At 48.3% G+C, this 15,821-nt stretch overlaps 1 protein-coding gene across 2 annotated transcripts in view; it reads left to right on the top strand.

Moving 5' to 3' along the window:
• Nucleotides 1-15,821, top strand: part of Bdh1 (3-hydroxybutyrate dehydrogenase 1) — a 39,324-nt gene that overhangs the window by 21,715 nt on the left and 1,788 nt on the right. For both annotated transcript variants that reach the window (XM_048346902.1, XM_048346901.1), the window contains 4 exons: nt 1,985-2,060; nt 2,775-2,882; nt 8,176-8,317; nt 14,418-14,570. In XM_048346902.1, the coding sequence (XP_048202859.1) occupies nt 1,985-2,060; nt 2,775-2,882; nt 8,176-8,317; nt 14,418-14,570 (479 nt within the window). The remainder of the gene's footprint in view (nt 1-1,984; nt 2,061-2,774; nt 2,883-8,175; nt 8,318-14,417; nt 14,571-15,821) is intronic.

Raw genomic sequence — 15,821 nt, 5'->3', positions numbered from 1 at the left:
TCTAACCTACCAGGCTGCTACTATTAGGAGATGAGGCCTTTGGAAGGTCAGTGGGTTGTGGAGAGGAGTCCCCACCAATGTGACTAGTGCCTTTATCAAATAGTGGTCTGCTACAACTGTCTCCCATGGCCTCTCTGGAGACTGGTCCTTATCAGACGCAGTCTGCTGGCTTGGTGTTGGTCTTCCCAGTCTCCAGACCGCAAGAAATAAATTTCTGCTGTTTATAAACCAGTCTGTTATTCATAAGCCACTTGTACTGTGTTATCATTTTAGTAGTCCAAACTAAGCCAGATGGCAAATACACATGAAAAGATGTTCAACATCATTAGCTGTTAGAAAGGGGCGAAGTAAAACCACAGTGAGGTAATATTATTACACGGTTTCAAAACAAAGACTAGAGGCATGATCAGATGCTAGCCAGGAGATGGGGAAGCAGTCACTCCCGCATGGCTGCCGGGGACACTGTGCCGCAGCCACCTGAGCTACAACAAACAGTTTGACAGTTGCTTAAGAAATAGCATCTGACTACCATGTGACCATTGAATACTCATGGGTATTCAAGCAAGGGAAGTCAGGACTTAAGTTTACACAAAACCCTAGCTAGCACTATTTATAGCAGGTTTACTCATACTAGCTGCAAACATCCCAGATGTCCTTTAGGCAAATAATTCAATTCCCACATTAGGGCACACACTTAACAACAGAAAGGAGAAACTTAGCACAATCTAGGTGAACCTCCAGGAAAGTATGAGTGAAAAAAGCCAAACCCTAAAGGTTACATTTTGTAGGAGTCCATTATAATGTTCTTGAAATTGCAACATTGTAGGAGAACAGATTAGTGCTTAAGGAGGGTAAGGGTAGCTATAAAAGGGAAGGGTGCTAGTTGTTAAGTTTCAAAAGATATTGCTATTACAGGAAGTTGAGTAAAAGTTGGCTATATGCCTGTATTATCCTTTGTTTTTAAATCACACTAGGGATTGAACTTGGGCCCCTGTACTTGCTAACAAGCAGGCACTTTACCACTTTAGCCATTCCATCAAGCCTGTCTTGGGCTGGGTATTTTCAAGATAGGGTCTTACTTTTTTGTCCAGGCCATCCTGGACTGCAGTCCTTCTATGTGCTTCCTGAGTTACTGGGAATGACAGGTGCACACGACTGTGCCCAGCCATTGTGCTTCCCTGTAGCTGGGATAATAGGCACATGCCACTTACACAGCAATTGGTTGAGATGGTTTTGTGAATTTTTTTGTGGCTTTGAGCCATAATCTTCTGCTCTCTGCCTCACAAGTAGGTAAAATTACATAGTTGAGCCACCTTGTCTGGCTTTTTCCCTGTATTATTTCTTAACTGCACACGAATCTATAACTATTTCAAAAATTTTAAAGCTTAATTAGGCCAGACATGGTAGTACAAACCTGTAATTCCAGCTACTCGTGAGGTAGAGATATGAGGAACAAGGTTTGAAACCAGCCCAAGCAAAAAGTTAGCAAGACCCCATCTCAACAAATAAGCTGGTGTGGTGATTCATGTATTAAGTGAATCAAAAGTTAGGGTGCTGAATTTGCCAAAGGTTTTAACAAAAGCTGTGTCATTGAAAAGGATAATCTGCACTTGGATCAGTCTGAAGCATTACCCTCTGTGTCACCTTGGAACAAGAACATGGAACTTTACTAAAGTGATGACAGGTCAGTCGAGTTTTGGCAGAGCCTCCCAGCAGAAATAGTTTCCAGAATTGGAAGCCTTTTCTCAGGAAGCCTTTTCTGTTACAGTGGCTAAGACACCACTATAAACGCTGGCACCTTGTTCACCGCCTAGCACCTGGTGGAAAGGGCCTCTCTCCTGGATATACCAGCCTGGCTGTGGTGACTGTTGCTACATCGGACCAGGTGATGGTGGCCCAGGGTGTTCTGGGCTGCTTTTGTCCTGGAAACAGGGTTTAAGGAAGGATCAGATCCCCATGCTCATGGCTTCATGTTCTCTTACAGGCATGCACTGTTGCTTTGCTCAGCATCCTTTACCCCGATCAGCCGTCGGACCTATGCTAGTGAGGTGAACCCGGTGAGTGGGAGCCCAGTAACATGGGAACCATCAGGATGGCCAGGACTTTGCCCTCTGGGCATCTAGTCCCTGAGCCACCCTCAGGACACTCCGAGCCACTTGCTCCCAAAGACTTCCATCAGTAAGGAAACTGTACTCCAGCCAGGAGGTATCAGTGGAGGCTTGCTGGGGTGTAGCCAGCTGTTTGACTCTGGGATCTCTTAGCCCCAGGTTTCAGCTGCAGAACTGTCACTAACTCCATAGGACATCAAAGAAACTTCCATGTCCTCTGTGGTAACGTGGTATAATAATCCTACTCACTCTAAGGGTTGTAGGTCTCAGGTCCCCTACATCTTTTGTAAGTTGGTAGGGACTGGGTGCCAATCACACATGCACAGTAAATCCTGAACTTGTAAGTATAGCTGTGATGATGAGAGCTCATGGTGATGGCAACTGTAAATGAGAACTGAAGTCTGAAAAGCAGACATCATTTCTTCAGGCAGCACAGTGAGTTGGTGACAGAGTCTGTCTTGGAACCTGGTCTGAGCTTGGATCCTGAGTCTGAGCTCCTTTAGGTGCACATTGGTACTTGGTGCTTCTCCACACAAGAGCCAGGTGAGGGGTTGAGGCCTGGGCCAGTCATCAGACACTAATACTGTTGCCTAGAGGATCTGGGAGGTCTAGACACTGCCACAGGACCCTGCATTCCTAATGTGGGCTCTCACTTCCTGACAGGCTGGCAGCAAAGCTGTCCTGGTCACAGGCTGTGACAGTGGATTTGGGTTCTCCTTGGCCAAGCATCTTCATTCAAAAGGCTTCCTTGTGTTTGCTGGCTGCTTGTTGAAGGTAAGAGAAGGGTTGTCTTCACTATTGGCCTCCACATTATTTGCTATTCTGTAGTTTTTTGGAAAAATTACTTTCCAGCTCATCTCTTGCTTAAAATAGCTCATACCTTTTTTACTGTTCAGTCTCACTTGTTCTTCATAGCTTTTCCGCCCATCCATCTATCATTCATTCATCATTCACTCATCCATTTATCATCCATCCATCACCTACTCATCCATCAATCATTTATTCATCATCTACCCATTTATCTATTCATCCACTCACCATCCATCCATCATCCACCCATCTGTCCTATTTTCTTTCAATCACCTGGACCAGACTTTGCCTCTACCACGCTATCTGCTTGTTCATTCAACAAATATTTACTTGAACACATACAGTGAGCTAAGTGTAGTCTGTAACAATGCAGGTAAGAAGTCTTTGCTTTGGGGGAACTTAGATCCGAGGCAGGAACAGAGACAAAGAATAAGACAAATAAGTAAATTGCTGCCCTGTGGGATATAATCAAAGCCACAGAGAAAAGCAGAGCAAGAAAAGAAGGTGGAGTGTGTATGGACACATTTGAGGGTTTTCAGCTTTCTAGAGGGAAGCAGGACTTCACCAAGGAGGACAACTTGTGCTTCCTCACCCAAAAGAAGTGAAAGAGCAGGTGGTGCAGATATACTGAGGCCCCATGTGTTGGAGAAACAGCAGGATGCCATTGTGGCTGGAAAAGAGTGCCAGAGGGAAGTAGTTGTGGGTTGCAGATCTGTACCCTCACCCTCATTGAAGGCTCTATGGGAGGTGATGTCTCATCACCATCTGGAAGAACCAACAGGAGTTCCTGTAATGGGTGGAAGTTGCATATCCAGCCACCACCAGTGGTTCAAGATAGAGGAAACACAGGGAAAGGAAAGCAGGACCAGGCCAGGAAGGCCCTGCAGGCCTCTAGCACAAGAGTTGGCCAACAGCCCCATTTCACCAAATGCACTGACTCAGGCCACCTCATTTTCATCTCCTCCCCCCAACTTTGGAGCAGATCAGTCACTGTTGCTTATGACATGTTGCTTCTTGATTTCATGCCCTCTGGTTCTCCTCAGCTCCTTTGCTGGCTCCTTCTGTTCATCGTGGAAATTATATAGTGCCTGTTGTCTCCTCTCTCTGCTATTTCCAGTATGTCTGGCAAGATGCTCACATACAGCTGGACACAGTGGCTCATACCTGTAATACCAACTACTTGGGAGGTAGTGATAGGAAGATCACAGCTTGAGGCCAGCCTAGGTAAAAGAAGAAAATAAAGTTAGTAAGACTTTATCTTAAGAGAACAAGCTGGACATGGTAGAATGCCCCTTTAATCCCAGCTATGTGGGAGGCATATATAGGATTGTAGTTTTTCTGAGGCCAGCTATGGGCAGAGACACAAGGCCCTATCTGAAAAATAACCTAAAGCAAAGAGGCTGGGGACCTGGTTAGAGGTAGAAGGGAGTGCCTGCCTAGTAAATGAGATCCTGAATTTAAATCCCCAAAAAAGAAAGAAGAAAGAAAAAGCCCTCACGCATGACATATATCCTCACCCTGCTAGAGTTCAAGATCACTGATACTACACAGTGGGAGAGTAGACAAGACTCTTCTGTGAGGATGAGCCAGCCCCTGCCTCAACAATATGAAAGGTTCAGAGGCTGGGAAGAGTGTGTTATGCTGTTCCCCTCCATGGAAAGCATGGGCCTGGGGAACAGCTTGGAGACGTGGTGCCCACAGAATGTAGCATTGGTGATTACCAAAATAAATCCAAAGGTCCAGGAATGAGACTGGAATGGTGGTGAGTGAGCAGAGCTGCACAGGGACAGGGCTCATCTCCACCCCTGGCAGCAGGGGCAGCAGGGCCAGCAGGGCACAGCTCCCTAGCCCAATGTGGACCGCAGGGAGCACCGGCGTGAGATGAAGATGTAGGAGAGGAGAAAGGAGAATGAAAATGGGGAGAAGGAACTTCCACTACCACTTCTCGGCTTTCCACATTCCCCTGGGCTTCCATTGGAAGACAGGTTTGGGAGTTTGAGTGTCCATACTGGGCTCGGTTGGAGTTTTTTGTCAGTAGGTTGAGTTGGGCTAGATCCCTAAAGAATCAGATGGCTGGAAAAACTCCAGGACTTTCCTGAAATTCCATCAGGGGTGGAAAACCACAAGTGAGGTCTAAAGGGCTAATGAGAGAAAGGAGTAGTTGACCAGGTCCACCAGACACCAACTCTGCAGAGCCAAAGCCTGGCCCTGATGGGCAGGACAAATGGACATACTCTGGAGACTGGGAAGGGGAGCCAGGCTGGGGTGTGGCCCAGGCCGTGAGGCCTTGGTCTGCATGCAGTGGATCCAGAAGGGGACAGACCAGCAGAGTCCACACCAGCAAGTAGAAAGTGCTGAGGCAAGCTGACCTCTCCTTCCTTATTGTTCGGGCTGTCAAGAGCAGGGTGTGGAGGCTGCTTGGGGGTGGCTGGTTCCCGGGTTTGTCTGTCAGGAGGACATTAGGGCTTCTCCTGGGGACTGCAGCAGCAATTTCACCATGCTAGCATGAGGCCCAAGGAGAGCTCTAAGGTAAAGTCCACGGTGATCTGAGTGATGGCGATGGGGTTAGTTAAGCCCAGAGAAGAGGAAGGACAGGCTCAAATCTCTGAGCTGGTCTGTAATGCGTGCCAACAACCTCTTTGAGGTGCAAACTATTAGATTCCTCCCCAAGGGGGCATTGGAAAGACATGTTAAAGCCACATATGTGTTTCCCTGGTGCCACATGCCGTCTGTGGCAAAGAGATGTCCAGGCACTGCCCCTTCCGGCCAGGATTGGAAGATGGCACCCAGGGAATTATATTCTGGGAGTCCTCAGGGTTACAGCAGTCCCAGAGCTCTAGTGGTGAGAGCTGGTACCTGGCCATACCAAGGAAGGCTGGCACAGCCAGGCCATTTTAGAGCCAAGCCTTAGACACAGTGAGCCTGTACCATGGCTGCTGTGTGCAGGGAGAACCTGGCATAACTGGCCTTCCTGGTGCCAGGCCTGGGCAGAGACTCAGGAGTTCTATCAACAGCTGTAGGAGGTTCTCTAGAGACAGGAACTGAATTGTGATGACCCTTGAAGGGTAGGAGGGGTGTGGAGGAAGATCCACCTCTGATATCTGTGTTGTCTGCACCCCATCCCTCATCCTGCACCCCAAATAGGATAATCACCCCCTCCTCCAGCACATTGCCTGATCGCTCCTAGGCAGACCATGCCATGAGGAACACACTCCTCATTTGGAGTCAAACTTGATTTCTTGGCCCCAACTCTGTTCTTGGGAAACACAAAGAACAGCCATGTTTCCCGGGGTGATAGTCTCCAACATTCTGCACCACCTGACACAGCTGCTTCTGAAATGGTGTGGTTCCCCACACTTGGGGTGAGGCCCACCTGGTGCAGACCACTGGTCAGCCCCAATGCACTCTGACATCCTGCTACTGCCTTGCTTGTTTTGTGTTTGCTTATTCTTCACTATAAGCTATATGAATATGAATCCTGGGCTAGCCCTGGCTTCTGCAACTTCTCCAACCTGCTGTTCCATTCATCACTCAGAAATCTCACTGCCAATTAAGTTATGACTGTCAGTGTTTTCACATTGAGTGAGAAAAACATGGGTGCTAGCACAGGATGGCATGTGAGCATACAGCCATCCTCTTGATGGAAGGCTAATGACAGAAGTAGTGGCATGTGCTTAGCACCCTGCTCAGCACAGCAAACACTCAGGCAATGATGTCTGCTTTTATTAAGACCCTCTTGTAGCTGAGGCAGTACTCCCAAGCAGACTCCCAAGCCCACTGTTCCAGCCTCACACCCACCACTTTTTTTCTGCCTGTAACCTGTGCCCTGTGGCGGCAGCACCTTGCCTCTTTCTGAAGTGCTCCCTCCAGCACCATCCTCAGCTGTCCTCTCCACTGAAAGTCTCTCCTGCTGCCCCTCCTATGAGTGTACCACCAACCACAGGTTTCTACAGCCAGCCCCCACACTGTGCTCATCTCCCTGAACTTGACTTCTGAGCACAAAGACTGAATTCTTCCTCTTTGTGTCTCCAGTTCCTAGCACAACACATCAGGGTGGCCCAAGAAAGGTTTCCCAAGTGAAGTCCATTTTTGTCATGTTTGATTTGCGTGTGTGTGTGTGTGCGCTCAAGCTTCTACCACTTGAGCCATACACCTTAACTTCTGGCTTTTAACAGGTTAATTGCATAAGTCTCACAGATTTTGCTGCCTTGGCTGGCTTTGAGGTATGATCCTAGATCTCAGCCCTCTGAGTAGCTAGGATTATAGGAGTGAGCCACCAGCACTTGGTTTCATATTTTATTATTTCTGAATTTGTATAGTGCTTTATAGTGTTGCAAGTTTTTGGGTTTTTGTTTGTTTTGGGGTTTTGTGTGTGTGTGTGTTTTTTTTGTCAGTCCTGCGGCTTGAACTCAGGGCCTGAGCACTGTCCCTGGCTTCTTTTTGCTCAAGGCTAGCTTTACCACTTGAGCCACAGCGCCACTTCTGGCTTTTTCTCTATATGTGGTGCTGAGAAATCGAACCCAGGGCTTCATGTATATGAGGCAAGCACTTTACCACAAGGCCATATTTCCAGCCCCTGTTGCAAGTTTTTGAAAAATTGATTTTCTTATACTGATCTATGCAGGACAGGTAATGGCATTCTTATTTTATAGCCAGAAAAACCAAGTTCCTGTTGAGGTCACACCTGAGCAGCCAGGGACTGAACTGGAATCAAAGCCTGGCTCTGGTCCCTTACCAACCGGAGCCTGATAGGCCCTTGGCTCAGCACAGTGGTGGCAAACTGGCAGCCCCATCTGGTCATGTGACCTAGGGACATGCTTTGGCCTGCACCGTTTTTGTTTTGTTTAATGTGAATAGTTGCCAATGCTTAAAAAATTAGACCAAATGCCAATTACTAGCTTAAAAAATCAGTACTCCAAGCTTTTATAGCCACAAGGGCAACCACTGGCATAAACTCTCCTCCCAGGGTCCCCTCCACTTTCCGTACTCACCTAAGCTTGTGATTCTACAAGGAGGAAGGAGCCTTTAGTGAGGCTGGGGGGATGGAGTCTCCATCCTGCACACAGAGGCACTAGAGGTACTTGCCTTAGCTCTGGGATATCATCAGTACCTCTGGGGTTAGTAGAACTGTGTGTTGGTGGGCAGGCCTGGTGGTGCCTTTAGAGAACACCAGTACTATTGTCAGTCAGCCTCAGGCTCCCGTCTGGACCAGAGTATGAAGGAAGGACATGAATGCATGCATCCTTTCTTCTCCTAGGACAAAGGAGATGCTGGAGTTCAGGAGCTGGACAGCTTGAAGAGTGACCGGCTAAGAACCATCCAGCTCAATGTATGCAACAGTGAGGAGGTGGAGAAAGCCGTGGCCACGGTCCACTCAATCCTAGATGACCCAGAGAAAGGTAGAGCACCTTGTGAGAGTGTGTGTGTGTGTGTGTGTGTGTGTGTGTGTGTGTGTGTGTATAGCATTGGGGAAGGGTCCCGTCAAAAGACTCATTTCTTTGTTGCTTTGACTCCTTCATAGTAGAAGGAAGTGGATTGAATTCAACCTTCTGGTACAATGCATCAGTGTAAAATACAGTCCAAAGCCACTTCAGAATCTTTAGTGATGGATGCATATGTGCTGGTTCAGGCCAGCTCATCCAGTGCTCATTGAACGCCCAGTCTGAGCCACAAGATGGGCAAGTACTAGGGACTCAAAGATGATCAAGGCATAGTTATCCCTCAGGACTTTAATGTTCAGTGGGGAACTGATTGGAACCCTAGGGAGCAGAGAAGCCCAGGAAAGAAGGGTGAGTTGGGTCTCAGGTGAGTTGAGTGGTGGAAATGGCTCAGTATAGCAGAAAATGGGGAAGGCCAGGCTGAGAAGAGAACAGAACCTGAACTGTGGTGGGAAGCATCCTGTGGTGTACAGAGGCCTGGTGAGTGGTTTGGCTCTAGACTGAGTCTAGTGGAGATGGTAGTAGAAAATGAAGTTGAGAAGAGGTCATCCAGGTGGGTGGCCTATAAAGGGGGTGTGGCTGATCTCCTGAGACCCTGGAGGGGCTTTCCTGAGGGGGCAGCCTGATCTGACCTTTGAAGCACCCTCAGAGGACTGTGAAAGGTGAGGCTAAAAGAGAGAATGGATTCCTTACCTAGCAAAGTAGTGGGCAGATCTGACTAAGGCTGAGCTGGCTGGACTTGGTGTGGATATGAGGTTGTGGGGGCGGTGAGCGATCTCCATTTCACACACCTGGGCCCACACTGCAGGGGCAGAATGAGGGCTAGGAAGAAGCTCAAGTGCTCACAGGACACCCTGAGGGCATGTTCAAAGGGAATAATATGACTGGTTTGGGGCTAAGGTGGGGTGGGAGACAGCTGTCATAGAAAGTAGTTTGAGTACCCCAAAGCTAAAGGAGTACCAAGTTTGATGGGTGTTAGGAAAGACCAAGCAGATGAAAGGAAAGAAGACAGAGAACTCAACAGCTCAAGCTGGATTTAATTATCGCTGAAGGGTTCAGGGCCTCAAGTAGCATGGAACAGAAGTAGATACAAGGGGCAAGGAGCGTGGGGGCTTTAGGGGTTAAATATAATTGAGTATGAGAGTTTCAGGTTAGTAATGTCCTTGTAGTTGTAGCAGAAGGTCCTGTTTCGGGTTTACAATGTCTTCACAATTGTGCAGAAGGTCAGCTGCCTTCAGATAAGACTGGATGGGGTCTTGTTGAGAATGGATCAAGGGTAGGGATTCTGATAAGATTCCTGGGAGGAGATTGCCCGGAAGATTCTCCCAGGGAGGGTGGTCATTGGGTCATAGGAGCAACATTAGTTATGAGAGCAAAGCAGATTCCCCTCGGTGGTCCAGTAGCCAACAGGATCAAATACCACAGAAGGTCCCTGTGGTGTGATCCTGCAGATGTCCTTCCTGTCCAGCCATGTGGAAGGCTGTGACCGGAGGGACTCTGCTGTCCAGCTCGGGGGACCATGGTAACCTAGAATCCAGCAGGGATGGATGGGCTTCGTGGAGCTGGCCCTTGCAGCTGCACCTGTGGAAGAGGGAGTCCATGCCACCTGACCCTCGCATCCCTTGGAAGGGACACATCATTTAGGAACAGTGGGTAGGGAAGCTCTGCCCAACAGCAGCTATAGTGGCTGGGTGGAGAGCAGGGGCAGGCAATCTGTCTCTTGTGTCATTTCTGCCTCCCCAGGGCCACCTCCACCACTCCACCCTAGCCAGGCCATTCCAGGCTGCTATGTTCTAGAACTCACTGAACATCTGTTTAATAATTAACAGGCAGAGTCTGCACTCCTGCCCTGTTAAGAAAAGGCAGGATGGGTCCCACTGCGATGATTACCAGCCTGCCTGGCCCTGGTGGTGGTAAATCCTCCTCCCTCATCCTTCCTAGGCAGCTGGGATATTGCCTTCATAAACCACTAGGCGAGAAAACAGCTGCAGTCAGCGCCTGGGAATCACTGAGTTATAGCCTGAGACTTGGTGACTTAAATTGCCCACGATTTAAGGAGTCATTACCTGAGCACAAAATGGGGCTACTCAGGACTGTGGTCCCTTGTCCCCTCCCATGAGGATAGAACCATCTCTATCTCTTGCACTGGATTGATCAGGAAGGCAGGGCCCCCACCCAGCTACACAAAGTGAGGTGCATCTCTAAACACACAGACTTTTCCCTGCAGTGCACTCTGAGAGGTTGAGTAAACCAAGCAGCATGACCTTAACCAGTACTACATCTGTTAGAACAAGATTTGAAAGTTGTTGTTGGAGTTGGTGGTGGTGGGGATGGTGGTGGTGTGTGCATGTGTACGCCCCTGCCAGTCCTGGGGCTTCAACTCAGGGCCAGGGTGCTGTTCCTGAACTTTTGTGCTCAAGGCTCTACCACTAGAGCCACAGATCCACTTCTAACTTCCAGCTTTTTCTTTTTTTTAATGGCTAATTGGAGATAAGAGTCTCACAGACTTTTCTGCCTGGCTTTGAACCATTATCCTCAGATCTCAGCTTCCTGAGTAGTTTAGGAGTGAGGCACTGGTACCTAGCAAAATATGAAAATATCTAAGTCCAAAAGAGAAAGTTCATCTGTCAGATATGCAGTTGTGTGCTTCTCCTTCCTTCTCTTCCTTCTGGTCCCCTCCCCTCCTCTTCCCTTCCTGTCCCCTTCCCTCTCCTTCCTCCCTACTAAAATTGTACCAATCTCACCATTCTTCGGTAATGCTGACTTTGAACTCCAGATGGCGCTCGCCCAAAATGTTTCCATTAGCCATAATGTCTTTGATTCACATGGCACCTAGACAGGAGACTTTCAGGAGCCGTATGTGCCCCCATAACACCGGGGTACATTTTGTGGCGAGTTTGATGCCCTTCATCTTAGTTCCCATGAGATAGTGGCCTGGGGAGCCAGCTTCAGGAGGTGAGATGAAAAGGACTGTGTGATTAGAGAACCCAGCCATCTGCTACTAGCCCTTTCCCTCAGTTGGACTGTGAGATGCTAGATGGGCATCTGGAGCCTTCCCCTCCCTCAAGGAAAAGTGGGCAGCTGGCAGGCTATGGGTGTGGTTCTGACTTGGCACTGTTATTTGCCAGTCCGTCGGTAAACATTTCGTGAGTACTTGCTGAGCCCCAGAAAGGGTCTGGCCCTGACCTGGCAGAAGAAGCCGTGGTTGGACAGCAGCCTAGTGGCTTCAGGACAGGTCTCTGGGGAGCAGTTACAGCCCTGAGGCACGATGCTATGAATCTGGAAGGAGAAACCTGTGCCTGATGGCTCCCACTTTGAGCTGCCCTGTGCTCACCCCAGGCCTGACCACCATGAAGGCCCAGGAAGAACTGGTGCCACAAAAGCAGCCCAGTAGCTGAGACTTTCAGGTGGAGTAATGAGGTGGGGAGAAGCCTGGAAGATACGTTGTTAGTCCTTCAGGATGGAACCCACAGAAGCAGGGAGTGACTGCTACGAGCCTGTCGCCAGGGCTGGTAGTGAGTGGAGGCCGTGGGTTCTGATAGCACTGGTGAGAGGCTAACAGGGTCCCTGGGGTTGTTTTAAAGTCACAGCTTGAATTGCTTCCTCCAGATAGGGGGCGATTTAGCATCTACACCTTTGGTTGGGGAGGATTCTGGTGAATTAATGAATTGATCTGGAGAGACCATCCAAGAGCTTATTTCAGGGCCTGGCGCCTGTCATTCACATCTTTTTCAGTCATGTTAACGAGCCTTGATCTCTGTCACCTTAACCAAGGTGACTCATTAGGGAAAAGCCAAGCAGTGGAGGAGTTCAAGATGAAAAGAAAGTCATTAGCAGAGGTAGAGTGGGTGTGGGGACCTGAGATGTTAGTTGTGGTTGGGGGAGTTGGGGACCTTTGGCACATTCAGGTAGAATTAGTGGACAAGAGCAAGTGGGGAAGGCAGGCTGGGGTAGGGGAAGAGAGCTGTGGGGAACACTGGGGTACAGTGATGTGGGACTGAAGGCTCCTAGGGGTAGGGGTATTCAGCACATTGGCGGAGGACTGGAGAGCTACTGGTCATTTCTTCCTCTTTGTCAGGTCAGCAGAACCATCCTGTAGGAACCATGGCCTTGCACAATGTCAGATGTCACTGCTTTACATTTAGATGGGAGAAGACTCTATACAGACACATCATATACATAGGCCTGAGCTTGTGAGATGGTTCTGACTCAAACCAAAAAAAAACAAAAAACCCCACTGCAATCTTGCATAGACAAAAAGTAGAGGAAGCACCTCATCAGTCAGGAGCAAGTCTGGGGACAGGATGCTGGGTTCCTGTCTCTGGGGTACAGGTTTCTTCCTTATGTTTTAGAGGATGCAGATGATGTTTCGGTGTCTAAAGTTAAGGAAGAACATCCAGGAGCATTAGTAGACTTGAGTCCTAGAGAGGTAGAAGAGAGTGGAGACTGAGGACAGAGCCCTTAGCATGCAGTCCCTTGGAGATCCAGAGAGCATAGAGTAGGGCTGGGACCCCGACATAGTGTATCAGGGGATACAGAGGATCAAGTGTGTTCCCAGAAGCCCAGCAATGGAGGAGGGAGATAGCAGGTGGGATGGTTAGAAAAGGCTTTTAAGCTAGGCCACTGGTGGCTCACACTTGTAATCCTAGCTATTTCGGGGGTTACAATAGGGAGAATGGAGCTAAACCGTTTTCTTGGCCAGGCCAAGAAAAAAAATTGCAGGACCCCCTTCTCAACCAATAACTGGATGCAGAAGCATTTATCTGTTATCATAGCTTTGTGGGAAGTATAAATAGGCAGATTAAAGTCCAGGTACATAAGCAAGCGGGAAGTGAGACCTTATCTCAAAAAAAGGGGGGGGGGCTAAGACATCCACTTAATTCAAGGTTGAGATCCTGAATTTAAATGCCAGTATAACACACACAAAAAGGTTCTTTAGGATGTGGAGACATAGTAGTTGTAGACATTTGTTCACCTAGTCAGTGTGTTGAACAACTAATGTGTACAGAATTGAAGAGAAGGAGCTGGGGACAAGGGAAAAGTTGAAGGTGCATAAGGATTGATGTCTTATGATTGGATCTGAGGAACAGGCAATAGGCTAAGGTGTTGGCTTTAGCAAGTGTAGAGGCTTCTGCTCCTCCTGGGAGGAAGTGGGAGGGCAGCTCAGGAAAACTTGGCTGACTCCAAGCTGACCTTAAGATGAGAGCCGAGAGAGTGAAGCCCCAGCAAGCAGCCGTGGGAGACACTGTTAACCAGCAATTTCCTCTCCTTAATAAATGTCCTTAATTCACCATAATTGAAGGAGAAAGCACTAGAGGTCAGTTCATGAAGCTTTAATTTGAGCTAGACGGAAGGAAAGCAACTAGAGGCCAATTACTTGTCATTTACACAAACTCATTTCCATGATGAACTGAGAAAGCATGACAGGGCTGGGTTCCTATAGGCGAGGAGGCATCCAGGGACCTCCACATGTAGCAACCAGCAGACTACCATGGTTCAGAGGAAGAAGATGAGAGAGTGGGGTAATCATTAGCAGGGTCCCAGAGCAGAGTGGCTGGGGCCTGACTGAGCGAGATTTAGCTAAGTTCCTAACTTAATGGGTGGCCTTAATCCTCTAAGGTGGGCTAACCTCCTCTGTAGTCCTCCAGAAGGAGCTTGGTCTGGAAGGTTCTCTGAGATGTTCTTGGTGTCTGACAAGAGGATGGATGTAAGGGAAGCTCAGAGGCCTGCTTGGATAATTGGGTTGAGATGGGTGGAGTGAAGGGGATGGGGGGTGAGGGGAGGGGAGGTCCAGGCAAACCTGCCTTGGCAGGGCTGAGTCATGATGGGCTCAGGTAATTTAAGCAGAGGTGACACGAGGCATAGACATTTCAGACCTAAGGGACGATATAGGAACCCAGGGGTTTAACCTTTTTCTCCTGACATTCTGAGGTAACTTATTTAGAAAGCTTCCTGAGAGCCCTTCAACAGGGGCTGGAAGTCATGAGGGAAGGGGGCCAGAATGGGCTGTAGGCCAATGGGTGACATCTGAGACTGAGGCCACATGTCCTCTCCTATCCAGGAATGTGGGGCCTGGTTAACAATGCGGGCATCTCCACATTCGGAGAGGTGGAGTTTACCAGCATGGAGACCTACAAGGAGGTGGCAGAAGTGAACCTCTGGGGTACAGTGCGGACAACGAAATCCTTCCTCCCCCTTCTCCGAAGAGCAAAAGGTGAGTTGGGAAAATACCATCTTCCTGCCCCTGGGACCTGTTCACCCTCATCTTCTTTGCTCAGAATAGAGACACCTGCCCTGTCCAAGCCAACATCCATAGCATCAAGACTGAGATCATGGGACTCTGTTGCCCCTGTGGTGCAGATTGACAGAGATTTGCGGCTAGGTAGGGAGAGTGTCAGCAGGGCATGGTGGTGGTCCGCGGTCATAATCCCAGCACTTAGGAGTCTAGGGCATGAAGATGTAAGTTCAAGGTCAGTTTAGGCTACATAGCAGTATTCGTCTCAAAAAAGGGGAATGGGGTAACCAGCACTGTTAGCTCACACCTGTAATCCTAGCTTCTTAGGAAGACTGAGGTTCAAAGCTAGTCTAGGCAGGAAAGTCTGTGAGATTATCTCCAATTAACTATCAAAAAGAAAAGAAAGCCAGAGTGGAAGTGTGGCTCTAGTGGTAGTGGCTCACTAGCCTTGAGGGGAAAAGCTAAGGGGCATCACCTAGGTACTGACACCAAAAAGAAGAAGAAGCAAAGAGAGAAGAAAAGGAGAGAAAATTGAACAGCTGAGAGGTTGACTGTCCACATACTCAAGACTTAAAAGATCATAGCAGCATCCATGCTGGGCATTTAACTTAGAGAAATAAGCTCTGTGAACATGTGTTATCATAGCATGTGATTAAAGACACATTAGTATCTCCACTATATTATACCATCACAACTGGTATTAAGTTAAAACAGTAATAATCAAGATTAAAATTTTGGAGCCAGGTGCTGGTGGCTCATGCTTGTAATCCTAGCTGCCCAAGAGACTGAGATCTGAGGATCATGGTTCAAAGCCAGCCCTGGCAGAAAAGTCCTCATGAGACTCTTTGTCTCCCAATTAACCACCAGAAAACCAGAAAGTGGCGCTGTGGCTCAAAGTGGTAGGGAGCTAGCCTTGAGCTTGGGGACAGTGCACAGGCCTGGAGTTCAAGCCCCATGACCGACAAAACAGACACAAAAATAAATAAATCGGAAGACAGACAAAACATACAAATCCTATTTTATAGCCTATGAGCATATAATCTATCTCCTTACCAAACCACCTAAGAAGGCACTGACTGATTTTTTTTTCTCCCTGGAAGAGCTCATAGATCCATAGATGTAGACCAAAGTCCTAGCCAACAATAGGAAAAACAGACAGAGTGCAGCTCTGAGATTTTTTTAAATTAAAATTTTATTGACAAGGTGATATACAGAGGGGGTACAGTTACA

The sequence above is a fragment of the Perognathus longimembris genome, chromosome 5 (assembly GCF_023159225.1).
Source record: "Perognathus longimembris pacificus isolate PPM17 chromosome 5, ASM2315922v1, whole genome shotgun sequence".
NCBI classification, from domain to species: Eukaryota; Metazoa; Chordata; class Mammalia; order Rodentia; family Heteromyidae; genus Perognathus; species Perognathus longimembris.
The sequence above is the reverse complement of the archived record's forward strand: the minus strand, read 5'-3'. Positions and strand labels throughout refer to the sequence as shown.